At 37.6% G+C, this 14,122-nt stretch overlaps 2 protein-coding genes and 1 long non-coding RNA gene across 8 annotated transcripts in view; 2 read left to right on the top strand and 1 right to left on the bottom strand.

Moving 5' to 3' along the window:
* Nucleotides 1–14,122, top strand: part of LOC129236404 (anoctamin-1) — a 43,986-nt gene that overhangs the window by 18,771 nt on the left and 11,093 nt on the right. For all 5 annotated transcript variants that reach the window (XM_054870776.1, XM_054870775.1, XM_054870779.1 and 2 more), the window contains 9 exons: nucleotides 14–182; nucleotides 2,322–2,442; nucleotides 2,507–2,618; nucleotides 2,688–3,255; nucleotides 3,324–3,527; nucleotides 3,604–3,862; nucleotides 3,924–4,129; nucleotides 4,200–4,375; nucleotides 4,680–4,785. In XM_054870776.1, the coding sequence (XP_054726751.1) occupies nucleotides 14–182; nucleotides 2,322–2,442; nucleotides 2,507–2,618; nucleotides 2,688–3,255; nucleotides 3,324–3,527; nucleotides 3,604–3,862; nucleotides 3,924–4,129; nucleotides 4,200–4,375; nucleotides 4,680–4,785 (1,921 nt within the window). The remainder of the gene's footprint in view (nucleotides 1–13; nucleotides 183–2,321; nucleotides 2,443–2,506; nucleotides 2,619–2,687; nucleotides 3,256–3,323; nucleotides 3,528–3,603; nucleotides 3,863–3,923; nucleotides 4,130–4,199; nucleotides 4,376–4,679; nucleotides 4,786–14,122) is intronic.
* LOC129236405 (uncharacterized) lies at nucleotides 8,421–13,290 on the bottom strand. 2 transcript variants are annotated; one of them, XM_054870782.1, is made up of 4 exons: nucleotides 12,690–13,290; nucleotides 8,871–8,992; nucleotides 8,608–8,767; nucleotides 8,421–8,551 (listed from the first exon to the last, which is right to left on the bottom strand). In XM_054870782.1, the coding sequence occupies exons 1-4, from the start codon at nucleotides 12,877–12,879 to the stop codon at nucleotides 8,421–8,423; spliced, it is 603 nt and encodes a 200-aa protein (XP_054726757.1). In that variant the 5' UTR covers nucleotides 12,880–13,290. The 2 variants fall into 2 exon arrangements, with proteins under 2 accessions (XP_054726757.1, XP_054726756.1); XM_054870781.1 differs by having other exon boundaries at nucleotides 8,608–8,770; nucleotides 12,690–13,095.
* LOC129236406 (uncharacterized) lies at nucleotides 8,482–8,988 on the top strand. The gene is made up of 3 exons (XR_008581664.1): nucleotides 8,482–8,570; nucleotides 8,748–8,813; nucleotides 8,897–8,988. It is a non-coding gene; the product is annotated as an uncharacterized LOC129236406 (long non-coding RNA).

Here is a 14,122-nt window from a genome sequence, read left to right as displayed (position 1 = left end):
CTTTTAATTTTAGATTCGATATCCATCATCGCTGTTTCTTTACTAATTCAGTGCGTTCACGTGTTGTACAATTCATATTGGATCGCCAGTATTTCGAGGAGCGCAGTAAGGATCCGCGCGCATTCGGTATTGATCGTTTGGTGGAAGCGAATGTTTATTGCGCAGCCTATGCGCTGCATGATGTGAGTGGAAGTTTTTGATAGAATAAATAGAAGAGATTTAATATATGCCAAAGGAAATACAAAAGAAAAATATTACTGATGGCGTAATCTATTCGTTATTACAGACGTCCAAAGGGTAAATACTTCACTGATGTTATTGCGTTTGATATGACAATATATTTTTGTAACTCGAATGGTGCACTGACTAATAACTAGTGTTATGGACATCACATGTAGAGCCCGCATAACGATTTCTTAAGGAGCTGAAGGGATAAGGAAGAAATAGAGTCTCCCACTTCAAAAACTGCATTTCAGATTTCTCGGACCTACTTTTTTGTGAAGTCGATGGAATTAGACTCTTCCCTGAGAACCGTAATAGGTCTCGATTGGCACCAGTGAGTTCTTTTTAAGAACAGGTGGGATGCCTAACCTTTAAACTAAAGTCGGTCCGCACACAATTTAGTAAAATTTAGTTTGTATGGACGGAAAAGTAGGCATGGATTTTGCCCGATCTCAATAGTATTTATGTCGGATCTAAATAGGAAGCGCGCAAAACTTTTATCAGAGTTTTGGCGAGTTTTAAGTATAGGGGTTTTCAGTAAGAGCGCTTCAACTTTTGAACTTTTTTGAATAAAACACAAACGGTTTGACTTTTTTAACAATTTTTTTTTTTATTATGTATATATGTATATTTTAGTATGAAATTCGATTTCTTTTGCATGACCACCGCGTGCACGTTTTACGAAGTCCAATCGTTGAACCCAATTTTCGACCACTCTTTTGCATAAATCGGCCGAAATTCCAGCAATTTCGCGTTCAATAATGGCTCTGAGCTCACAAATCGTCGCCGGCTTGTTACTGTAGACCAACGACTTCACATAACCCCAAAACGGGACGGCTTGTTAAATGGACCGTAAAATGGCCGTAATGCTCTTAAAGCAGCAGCAACAGAACGATTATTTTCATAAAAAATTTGCACGATTTGCAATCGTTGCTCAAGTGTGTAGCGTTCCATGATGAAATGTATACTAATGAAGTTTACAAATGACAAGCGAAAAATAAAAAATATTGCGTTGTTCGCCCTCCCTATCGGAAAAAAGTTGAAGAGCACCTATTGAATAGCCCTATATTAGGTGGTTGCCAAGGTTAACGCATTTACATTTCACTTTTACCAAATTTGAGTTATTTTGTTTAATTTATAACAAAGATATTAGGTTCATATTTATCATTTTTGATAATCATCGTTGTATGGGAGGTGAGCGTGGTTATTGACCTCTTTCACCCATTTCTTATACCAACCTACATTTGGGCAAAAAAGAGTAATATGCGTACCAAGTTTCATTGAAATATATTAATTTTTCGTACGGTCGGGCGGACGAAAAGTCATGGCTAAATCAATTTCTTTCATCATTCTGAGTATTTTGGTATAGATATGTCTATATCTGTTTCGATTCCTTTATGCTGTTACATACAACAGTTTTGTGAAGAAAAATTAGAATACCCTTTTGCACAAGTGCGCGCGTAAATAAAAATTACCATCCTACACAGAGCTGATATTAAAATTAGCTTTAAGCTTGATACAACTTTTTACTGAAATACTTAAGTAGGGGCACCTTTTAGGGTGATTTGTTATGATTGTTGATCATGTGGCACAATTGTTGTGTTGTTGCAACATCATAAAATACTTTCCAAGTTGGTTGTTATTGTTGTGACAGAGTTGTTTTGTTGTTGTAGCAACGTATTTCCTATAAATGTTTCGAGAATGTTACTGAAGTGACCGTTTTTGGCCGGATAAAAGTAAGGGTCGTCCGCCAGCGTAGAACTGACTGTTGTGGAAACGATGTCGAAACTATTATGTTAAGTAGTATATGAAGTGAAAAAAGTTTTTTTGACCGAATGTGCAGGCAAAATATCTCGCAGAAAGAAACACGTGTAACTCCATTTTGTGTTTTACTATATTAGATCAAGTATTGCAAAACATTTATAGGCGTTGTTGCCAAAGAACTTTTAGTTATTCTAATTCAATTTGAAATTTACCTTGCATAATACTTTTACTTAGAAATATATGTACATAGTTATAAGAGCTATGAAGATTATATGTATAAGTAATAGCTTCCTTAGTGGCATTCAATGTAAATATCCACCTTTCTGTCACTTCAGGGCGAAATTACAGAAAAGGGTACTATGCGGGAAGCCCTCTACACACACTGGGCCTCCATCAACAAATGGTATCGCTGTCAACCGTTGGACTATGTCAAAGAGTATTTTGGCGTAAAAATTGGTAATTTTCATTTAAATTACTTTTTACCATAGTAATTCATTTTTACAAACTTGTATTTCTACAGGATTATACTTCGCATGGTTGGGCTATTACACCTATATGCTATTGCTTGCCTCACTAATTGGTGTCATCTGCTTTGTGTACTCACTGATAACATTAAAAGATTATGTGCCAGTGTATGTATGCCGCATATGCTTCAACTATAATATACTAAATTATAAATATTCAAATCCCTCCACTTCCAGTCAGGACGTTTGTGACAACGAACATATTAAAAATCTCACCATGTGCCCGCTATGTGATGTGTGCAATTTCTGGTACCTTAAGGAAACATGCTTTTATGCCAAAATTACTTACCTCTTCGATAATCCCAGTACTGTGTTCTTTGCCGTCTTCATGTCCTTTTGGGCTACACTCTTTTTGGAGTTATGGAAACGTTATTCTGCCGAAATCACACATCGTTGGGACTTAACTGGTTTCGATATGCACGAGGAGCATCCGCGTCCAGAGTATCTAGCTCGTTTGGAACACTTGAAAAATACACGCACTCGCATTGATTATGTGACGAATATCAAGGAGCCCACTGTGCCGTTTTGGCGCATGAAATTTCCAGCCACAGTTTTTAGTGTTTCAGCAGTGTTTCTGTTAATATTTTTGGCTTTTGTGGCGCTTGTTGCGGTAGTTGTTTATCGTATGTCTATGTTGGCAACACTTAAATTAGGTTCCATTTCGATGACCACTTCGAGCGCTATTATGTTGGCTACGGCGTCTGCAGCTTTCGTTAACTTGTGTCTGCTATATGTGCTAAACTATGTAAAGAAGTGATAAAGTTGCAAGAGTTTCATTTTGTGCTTTTAAGTAAGAGTCTTTATTACTTTTAGATGTACACACAACTCGCCGAGTACCTAACTGAGCGGGAAATGTGGCGCACCCAAACACAATTTGACGATTCATTGACCCTGAAGATTTATTTATTGCAGTTTGTAAATTATTATGCATCCATATTTTACATAGCGTTTTTTAAAGGGAAATTTGTGGGACATCCTGGCCATTATAACAGAATATTTGACTATCGCCAGGAGGAGGTACGTATTTTTTTGCACAAATTGGTTTGCATTTCCTTTAAATTTAATGTAAATATATCATATCTATCCATTCTAGTGCTCCTCCGGTGGCTGTTTGACTGAGCTCTGTATTCAGCTGGCAATCATTATGATTGGCAAACAAGCCTTTAACTCCATACTAGAGGTGATAATGCCAAAGATATGGCGCAAAATTATGGCTATTCAAGTGGGTCTGTCGCGTTTGTTCAGCACAAAAACTCAGGATGTAAATAAGGAAAAAGTTGAGCGTTACTTGCGTGATTTAAAATTGTTGGTTTGGGGTCCACGTAGCTTATTTCCAGAGTACTTGGAAATGGGTATGTCAAGCAGTTGCTTTCCTACAAAATTATGTTAACCAATGCTATCTCTTATTCAAAGTGCTGCAGTATGGGTTTGTTACATTGTTCGTGGCTGCTTTCCCTTTGGCTCCATTCTTCGCCTTAGTGAATAATATTTTTGAAATGCGTTTGGATGCGAAAAATTTGCTGGCCAACTATAGGCGTCCAGTTTCACAGCGTGTGCGTGATATTGGCGTTTGGTATCGCATATTAGACAGCATAAGTAAGCTGAGCGTGATTAGCAATGTAAGTGAGCATTCAGTTTCTTTTTTTTTTTCTATTTTGTTTTTTATAAGTTGTTTTTTAAATCCTGTAGGGATTCATCATTGCTTTTACTTCGGACTTCATACCTCGCTTGGTTTATCGTGCACAAGAATACGGTAACCACACTCTTGCCGGTTATTTGGATTTTACTCTGTCCGAGTATAATATCAGCGAATCGGCAAAATTACGTAGCCTAGCTGGGGACGGTACAAATATAACCACATGCTTGTAAGCTCTACTCTTTTAATAAATACTGAATTCATACTAAGCTCTTTACTACGACAATACGCAGCTTTAAATATTGTTTTACAACTGTCAAGTAACTTGCAATGTAACGAGCAATCGTTTTCAGCAATTGGTTACTTGTCGGTCTAATGAGATAAATGAAAAAAAAAGACTGATAGTTTATCCGCTTTACTGTGCTGCTATTGAAGGAACCATCAAAATTACGAGATCAGTGTGCATAGCTTAGAGTGTCTTTGGGAGGTTGAACTTGTTTTCTCAGATTTCATTTGCTATTTATTATTTTCAGCTATGCCGATTATCGTGAACCACCTACCTCACCCCGAAAATATGAGTTAACTAACATGTTTTATATTATACTCGCCTGTCGGCTGGCTTTCGTTGTTGTGTTTGAGGTGAGTTTAATTGCGGCGGATTAACTGCCTATCCACTGATGGATGTTGGCGGTCACATTTATTAATTAAAGTTATTTCTTATTACAAACTTATTTATATTACACTATTATATTTAAAGTATATTGCTAATACAACTGGAATATGCCTCTCTAAGGGTAAGGGATAAAACACGATTTTTTTGTTTTGCATGTTATTGTAGTAAAACATTTCAAAAATACCGTGTTAAAATTCGAGCAAAACTTTTTAAGTTATAGAGCATAAAGCCGAGCCGCCTCAAACATCTGCCGAGACGCAGCAGTTGCGCGCGTTGTCCGTTACAAACTTTAAACGCGGTTTTCTCGAATCTTTTTTTTTAAAGTGCGTAGTCATTGGCATTTGAAAACTACTCAACCTATCCTTTTGAAATTTTGCACACATATTTTACATATAAAAAACCTCCCCCCAACGTTTCTTTTTCGCCATTTTTTTTTTATATTAAGGTGGTTGTACACCTACAAAATGGCGGTATTTTTTCGTCAAAAATCACTTTTTACTTCAAACGACTACCAAATGGCTGAAAATGAAAATAAATCGTCAAAATAAACGTTGGGGGGAAGTTTAAGAACCCATGAATAGTAATACAGACCAAACATAACATTTCATATCTCGATACGAGACACCTTATTTCTTTATCCAGGCTTCATGTATGATTTAGCCAGCATCCCAAATATTTGAAGCAGTTCACACGTTCAATAGGTTCATTTTCTATTTTGAAGGCATTGTTCGAATACGGATTTTGTGTTCTGCTTACAATCATGAATTTTGTTTTTTCTATGTTTATGCTCAAGCCATAAGAATTGCTTTTCTGATTACCCATATTGATCAAACACTGCAAATCATCCCAGTTGTTGGATAGAAGTGTTTTATCGTCAGCGTAACGTATATTATTTATGTATTGCCCATTGACTTTTATTCCTTTCTGAATATCGCCAATTGCCTCTTGAAAAATTAAGTTCGAATAAATATTGAATAACAATGGATTTATTGCAATGTCGTTTGTTACTATGTTGTTAGCGCGTACCTCAGCTACTTGGTTCCAATAAAAATGTTCAATACATCGAATGTTTTTTCCATCAATATTTAATTTACACAGTATTTCCATCAAGGTGCCATGCTGCTTTCTGTGGAAAGTCTTTTCGTAATCCACAAAAGACATAAATACATCTTTATTGACATCCCTACAGTTCTTTACAAGAACTTGAATACAAAACAATGCCTCTCTTGTGTCCATGGCATCTTTGAAGCCAAACTGCGAACGACCCATTGCTAATTCACATTTTTTGTAGATTTTATTATGCATAACTTTAAGAAATATTTTAAGAATATGATTTACTAGACTAATGGGCCTAAAGTCTTTACATTTTTTGGTCGATGAACTTTTTAGCAGAGCTATAAAAGTAGATTTTAACCAATCATTTAGATATACTCCTATGCTATAAATTGTATTAAAAAGATTTTCCAGCAAGCTTATATTGTCCTCATCGATTAATTTTATAACTTCTGCTGGCTGGTTGTCTGGTCCAACAGCTTTGTTATTTTTTGATGCTTTTATTGCTTTTATGATTTCTGAGCGTGTTATTGAAGGGCCGGCCGGCTCTGAACAGGTCAGGACGTTGGTGCTTGGCCTCGAGGTGTCAGTAAATAGTTCATGAGTAAAATAATTTAATTACCCATATTGAAACAAATGATGCTCAAGGTTTTAAGTTCCCCATACAAATCTCTTGTTTGCTGTTTTTTTACGTATACAGAAATGACCGTGGGTACTTGCTTTGTCTTGTCATAAAGTCATAACGGTATCTATTAACACTATCTTAATAGAAATAATATTCATTTACCTTTGCTCGTGACGGTATAGTGAATTGAAAACTTGAATGCTATTTTGTTTGGTTTTTTGAGTTATTTCGTTGTTCCAACAAGCGAAAAATATATGTACATACATAAACAAAAGCGGGTAGAGAAAAATTGTTTACTAGTGCTGTTTTAAAGGACTGTAGGGATAATACTTTTATTTGAATCGGTAGGTACTTACTGGAAATTAGTTATGGAAATTGGTCTAGGGTCTATGGTAACTGTAGGAGTATCTGGAATATGCTCGTAATCCTGGACTACCATTTTCGGTTACTTTCTTCCCTTCAATGCATAAGTCATCGTAAAATATTTAATAATACGAAAAATGGCTTTCGCGTCCGCATGTACATACATACTATATGTACAGGATTGGCCATATTAAACTGACCCATTGAGTAACCCTATAACTTTTTACTGTAATTTGAAATCTAAGGTTTACGTCAACAAGCCAAAGACACTAGGCGCACTTAAGGCCAATATCCGACGGGAAATAGCCGCCATATCGGCCGAGACGCTGGCCAAAACTATGGAAAACGCCGAAAAACGGGCACATTACGCTATACGAGCTAAGGGCGACCACTTGCGCGATATCATATTCAAAAAGTGATGTAAACGAATCTCCTTGAACTAAATTAAATGTTTTTCACAATGAAACACAAAAAAATGTTTCTTTTTCCATATTTTTTTAATAATCACATGGGTCAGTTTAAGATGGCCAACCCTGTGTATGCAGGGCCGTCGAGGTAAATCCGGAATGTTGAACTTAAAAACAAAACTATTGGATATTTACTCAAAAATAATTTTATTTGCACTTAATTTTGTATAATGTGAGTGCACATATCATAGTTGAAAATTATTCAATGTAACCTCCATCTCGTGCAATTACCTGCTCCTGCCGGGACCTGAAGCGCCCACATGCGCGAGCTACCTCCTCTTTGTCCATTGTGGCCATCACTTCCTCGATGGTTGTCTTCAGAGCGTCCTTAGTGTTATGAGGCTTCGCGTTAACTTTTACTTCAACTGTGCCCCACACGTAATAATCAAGAGGATTGCAGTCTGGGCTTGAAGGTGGCCAAAAATCTGGTGACCAGTGGTAGAGTAGGTTGTTCTGGAGCCAAGCCTGAGTCTTCTTTGCCTTGTGAGCAGGTGCGGAGTCCTGCTGAAATACATATTCTCTTCCAGCAACCATTATTGTGAGATATTTATTTATTTATTCTCGCTTATCAAATTCGTTGACATTTTCTCGTTCAATAATTTATTTTAAATTAAAGTGTCACACTTTATGTTTTGACACTTATTTGAATGTTAATAAGATTTAAAAAACTGGCATTGAATGCTTAAGTGACACGAAATTGGAACGTAACGGACAGTTTTATTATTATGGTCTACACATTAAAGTTACTAAAATTGTTTCAAACCTGCTATGCTTTTTGTTTTAGCTTATCTTTTTTACTTATATGATATAATGTTCTTCGGCGAACTCCATTAATACTAATTGCAAATAATCTTTTATACTCTAGGCCGACTTTATTTCAATTTCTGTTTCACAATAGCTTTTATTTATTTCCTTTGCTGTCTTTCAAGTTTTTAAAATTTTGTATAATATTATATGTTTTTTCAATAAATGCATTTTTCAATAACATACCGCGAACAACTAAATTGCTGTTTTGTTGTACCATTAAATGCTGCAACCTATTTGCGAAAACGCCTTTCCTTTGAGGCTATGAAGTATATGTGAGTTCATATGTTTAAACTTTAACATGCTGATAGAGACCAGCTGCTTCCACAATACTCTCCTGTAGTGTACGATTCTCATTAGCGGTAGCTTTGAGCATTTTGTATAATGCAAATATGCCGAACACCGAGAGCGCATTAAAAACTGTGTGAAAAATATATATGTATGCATATAAATTAAATTATTATTTAATTGATTACCCATAAATACACCAAAAATCACACTGTGCACAATGCGTCGATCCAATGCTATTTCCTCTTCGAATTCATTCATTTTGATTACCATGAAAACGAATACGGCTATCTCAATGGCAATCGAAATGCTGGTGTTTATGAGCCAGGGAGCAATGCAAACAAGACGCTGCTGTAAAAATCAGTTGAAGTTCAATGAAAAGCGTGATATGAGAGTAAGATATTAAGTTTAAGAGTACGTATTAAAATTAAATTTCTTAATTGAATTTTACCTTTCTTATACCATCCATGAGTATAGAAGCAACTATTAAATTAATCAACGATTTCACCCAAACAGTAACAGCCAAAACCATATAGAATGCATTGGAGAAATTATGCACGAGAATATAATCAACTACAAAGAAGGAATTTGTTTTGTTTAGTAGTTTTTAGTCGTGATTAAGCAAAAGGGAAACCAACAAATTTTTAACAAATTAAATAAATTAAATTTTTCGACTTTAATAGCAAAAAATAGCACTCTTTATTTGTCTTTGACACTATTTCGATACTGCCAATAAACTTTACATTTTGCTTTTTCAATTTCTTTAGAAGTGTTGCGCGATTAACTTCAATTTTCCGTTATCTCTGCTTTGCAATGATCACTTTGATGCTTTCGTTTTGTCATTCAGTGAAAAATATTTGCTTCATTCGGACTTAAAATTTAACTTAAGCCTGGCAAAAGATTATCCTTTGATATTACGCAATTATTACATTAAAATGACCACTTGGTTAAAATTGTTCAGGAAATGTCTGAAATGGTTTTGGTAACAAGTCAGACAGTTTATAATGTTATATGGTAAATCGAGCGGAAAAGAGGGTAGATTAGAGCACAAGAGCGCAAGTGGATCTAAAACTAAAATTACTAGTTGTTTTTGATGTTGGTGTAGCAGAAACTTTGCCCTGTCAGTGTAGTGTAATCACCGGTCGTCTTTGTCTAGCCATCCGGGCCGGTAGGCCCAGGAAACCTGGTGTTTCGACAGATTGGGTCCAGAAAATCTCGTTAATTGTCTGCCTGTACACTGTCCGATCCAAGGTACCTCCTGACGTGCCTGGGCGGCGGCTCAGGCTCAATCAAGTGTCTGCATGGGTGGGACCTGCGGTAACACCCTAACAAGAACTACTTACTGAGCAGTTTATTATGCTCCTTTACAGAAAGCATATGTACCTCGTCGTGTAAATGTTGAAGTGGGGACATCAAAAGACATCCTGTCGCAGTCCTAATGGCAGTGTTTTGACAAGTCTGTAGCTTCGTCCACTGCGAGTCACTGGTTCCAGGCGACCAGACAGGCGTAGCATAGTTTAGCAACAATTCTTTGGCCAATTCAAATGCTGCCTGCAAGCAATTTGAGGACCTTGTTGCGATTTTGGATTTCAGTAGCAATAGCGGTTGTATGCGCTGAAAAGGAGAGCAAACTGTCGAAGGTAACTCCCAAGATTTTTGGGTTGTTAACAGTCGGAATTGGTGTATCGTCGACTTTTACCTTAAGTTGCAGTTTGACCTCCTTTGTCCAGGTGGTGAAGAGGGTCGCCGTGGACTTCGTGGGGGAAAGTTATAGGTTCCTCGCAGTGCAATGCCATTGCCCGACGCCATTATCGTGCAGTTGTCGGCGTGGGAGACCAGGGAGACTCCCTCTGGTGGCTGGGGGAGTTTCGAGATATATAAGTTAAAAAGCAAGGGTGAAAGTACACTACCCTGCGAACTCTTTGCTTTATTTTCCTCTGTTTAGAGATGTGGTCTCGAAATAGCACCGACGAATGACGACCACTCAGGTAGTTCGCTGTCCACCTCTTCAGCCCTGGCGGGAGTGTCGACTGTAGTAGTGTGGAGTGGCTGACCGGCCAATGGCTTCAGATGATTTAATTTTGTAGATGGCGCTCTGAACCTCATCACTGGAGTGCACTATTGTTTGTCTGTTTTTGCAGCCGTCTGGTGGCACGCACTACGCTTGGATATGTGGGCCGTAGGATGCAGTATGAATTGCCGGCTAAAATAGCTCGCGCATCTCTTCGAGTCCTACGAAGCACAATCGTTAAAGGTGATATCCTTGTCGTTGTGCTTCTTCCGGTTCGACGGGGATCTTATGGTGGAGTAGAGCTTACTCACACCAGAGGTGAAGTTGCAGGACTTCAAGTGTTCTTCCCATTTAGTCCGCTTATGTTGGATGACCAGTTGCCGGATCTCCAAATTGAGATGCTTAATGCGGGGATCCCCGGGCCTAGCGTAGGTGGTCACGCTCGTTTTCTAGAACGGCTACTTCAGCTGGAAAATTGGGACGTATGTACCGGATTCTTCCAGCGGAGATGAAGCGAGCCACAGCAGCTGTGAGCTCCTTGGGGAATGCGTGTTCGCTTACGCGCACCTAGGTGGGGATGGGGAGAGCGGCGAAGGTGTCGTCGGTAAACTCCGCCAATCTGGCCCAATTAGCTTTGTTAAAGTTAATGTATGAACGATAATGGGCAAGTGGTCGGATGCAAGCGATAGCATAGGTCGCCAGGTTATGCTATTTATTAGACCAGCGCTAGCAATTGTAACGTCAGGCGAGTTGCTACAATTGCCCACTACCCTGGTGGAGGCGTCGTCTTTTACTGTGCTGGATGTCGAATCGTCTATCTGCTTTGCCAATTGATGTTTCCTACGATCGTTTGGCAGGCTTTAATACCAAGGATCGTGATGCGCCTTGAAGTCACCTACTATCGGTTTTCATCTCTAATGAGCGCACCTATATCAGGGTGATATCCTGCCGGACAGCAGGTGACAGAGGGTATATATATATTAAAAATTTCGAGCTCGGCATCGACTGAATAAATAAGAGTGTTTGGTATTGAAAGCGAAAAAATTGAATTTATTTTCAAAGCCAAAACCCATTTTTAACCTTTTGACGCTTTCATTTTAATACTAACTAATAATGCCTAAGTATTTAAATATTTTTGAAATACATACTTAAATCTTTTCTAAAGACCAGGGACCCTAATTATTACAAGGTATATTACAGTGGTCCCCGTAACCGAATGTGTTGATGTGTAACTACCATTCGGTAGTGCCACGGGCTCGAAACCCCCTGTGGGCGCGAAATACAAAAATGAGAGAAAATGTTTTTTTCTAATAGCGGTCGCCATTCGGCAGACGATGACGAACCTCCTATTGTATTTCTACTATGAAAAAGCTCCTCATAAAAAATATCTGGCAGCGTAAAACTATAGGTCCCTTCATTTGCATACCACAAATTGGTATCTGCCAGGTTAAATATTGATTTAAAAAATGTATCCTAAACATTCTTAGGAATTTCCTATAAATGATTTGAAGAATCGTATGATAAGAGAATATGAGATCTAAGCTTAAAAGCAGAGCTTCTTGTCATTTCTGCATGGTACTTTCTACGATCACTTTCATATCTACTGTTTTATAAGCGAGCATTTAGCTTTTCTGAGTAATTTCCCTAAGATACTGTAGAATAAAAGGATCTCTCATCTATTCTCTCACTCTCTCACTGCACCTTAACGTTTGAAATAACTTTCTCAAAATATTCGAGAGATCATAGGCGAAAGAAAAAAATGATCAGAAAAGCGAATATTTGTCATGTCTGATCTCACTCCTATAGCATCTTTTTTAAAATTAAAAAAAAGAAAAAAAGGAATGAAAACAAATGTCTGAGTCAAAATATATTTTAATAAAAAAAATTATTAGAGTATATATAGAATAGATATACCTATTACATGTTCATAATTTCCGCTTACAGCCTTTATTGGGTGTTTAGTTGAGCTTCTCCTCCTATTTGTCGTGTGCGTCTGGATATTGTTCCACAAATAGGGGGAGCTATATTTTTTTTTGTGAGGTGATTTTTGCCATTATCTGCAGAGGGGCGACCTCTATTAGAAAAAAAATGTTTCTATTATTTGGTGTTTCATGGACGGAGATTCGAAATTGTGCACCTCCGAATGGTAGTCACGCACACTTTCTGAACTAATATTTATTTTTAGAAAAATATTTTTACTCATTTCCATAACCCTCATCACTTTCACTCCATTCTTACTTCCTCCATGCAAAAACTCACCCATTGTTGCAATGAAATTACTTAGCGGACTTAATATTTTCACCTCGTCCTGAGGCCAATAAAATACATGAACAATATCGGTCCACAGATACCAGGAACAAAGTGCCAGCGTACATAGAGCTACAATGATATCAAAGCCGGCTACAACAAAGCCAAATGAACGTAAACTAAAACAATTGAAACGTTTCATCGTGGATGTGGTGATTTTGGGCGGCGGCGGTGGAGAGGCTGCACTTTCTTCAAAGTCCGGCGCAAAAGTATACGAACGAATCTCAAATACTGATTTGAGGCAATCCACTTTTATTTATTTTTTTTTTTTTCAAATTTTCAATTCCATTTAAATTTTTTCAGTATTTATTGAATTTGACGCGTTGCTGATGCTTCGACGTTACCAATTGCACTAAATTAAAGAATCGCATTTGCATTTGCATTAGGTTCGACCCATGAGTCTTCGGGTGGGTATGCTGCAGATAGCTAATTTTATTGAGTTTAGGCCGCTTGATGCGTGACAATTGCCGGTTTTGCTTTGTTGAGTGATTTGTGACCGTTCGCGACGGCAGCTGGGGCGGCAGAATTGTTAGACGTAGTGAAAGTGCAAAAGTTTAATGATCTGACACACTTCGATGCAGGGCCACTTAAGGGGCTGGCGTTGGGCGAGAGTAAGTTTATGTGCTGCAGCAGTTTAGTGGCGCCGACTGAATTGGGGGTTGAGTTCGTATTTGTGGTTTGCTGACGAAATATTTACCATTAAAAGAGTGAGTTATTGGTTTCTTGAAACTGATATAAATTATAGAATTTTTGAACTTTTTTCATTATACCAAGATTTGGACTTTTCCTCCTAGAAAAAGTTCGGAATTATTTATTCACAGACCTTATGAACGCACTATAATGACATATATGACTTTCAAAAGAATGTGAAACATTTGTAACCGCTACAATTTAATTAAAAAAAAAAAGACGACACCCATAAGCGATGATGTAAGTGAAAACATACTTCCTCCTTCCAATTTATTGCGATTAGTTGATAAATAATAAACTCTAATATTAACATTTAAAACAATTTTTCTATTAAAAGCTCATCCAAACTTCGTCAACACAAATGCACAAACATATACATATATGTTTCGTTTGTGATGATAAACGGTTTACTAGACAGGGCTAGTTTACTGTGCCGGCAGCCCTTGGTCGGGGAAAACCCGAGTCATTCCGGTAACGTACATAGATCCGGCTGCCATGGGAATGTTTCGTTTGTAACCTCGCTAGGCAATCTGACTCGTTGCTAAGGGTTGCAAATGGAACTATTTACTCTTGTGCAAAATAATGTTAGTCATGAGCTGATCTTCTTCAAAAGGTTAAACATTTGCCCGAGGCAATTTGTTGTTGTGTAGTAATTTTTCTCTAGTACTATTTCACCTTTTTAACCCAAGTACCTT

This window comes from Anastrepha obliqua, chromosome 1 (genome assembly GCF_027943255.1).
Source record: "Anastrepha obliqua isolate idAnaObli1 chromosome 1, idAnaObli1_1.0, whole genome shotgun sequence".
Lineage (NCBI taxonomy): Eukaryota > Metazoa > Arthropoda > Insecta > Diptera > Tephritidae > Anastrepha > Anastrepha obliqua.
The sequence above is the reverse complement of the archived record's forward strand: the minus strand, read 5'-3'. Positions and strand labels throughout refer to the sequence as shown.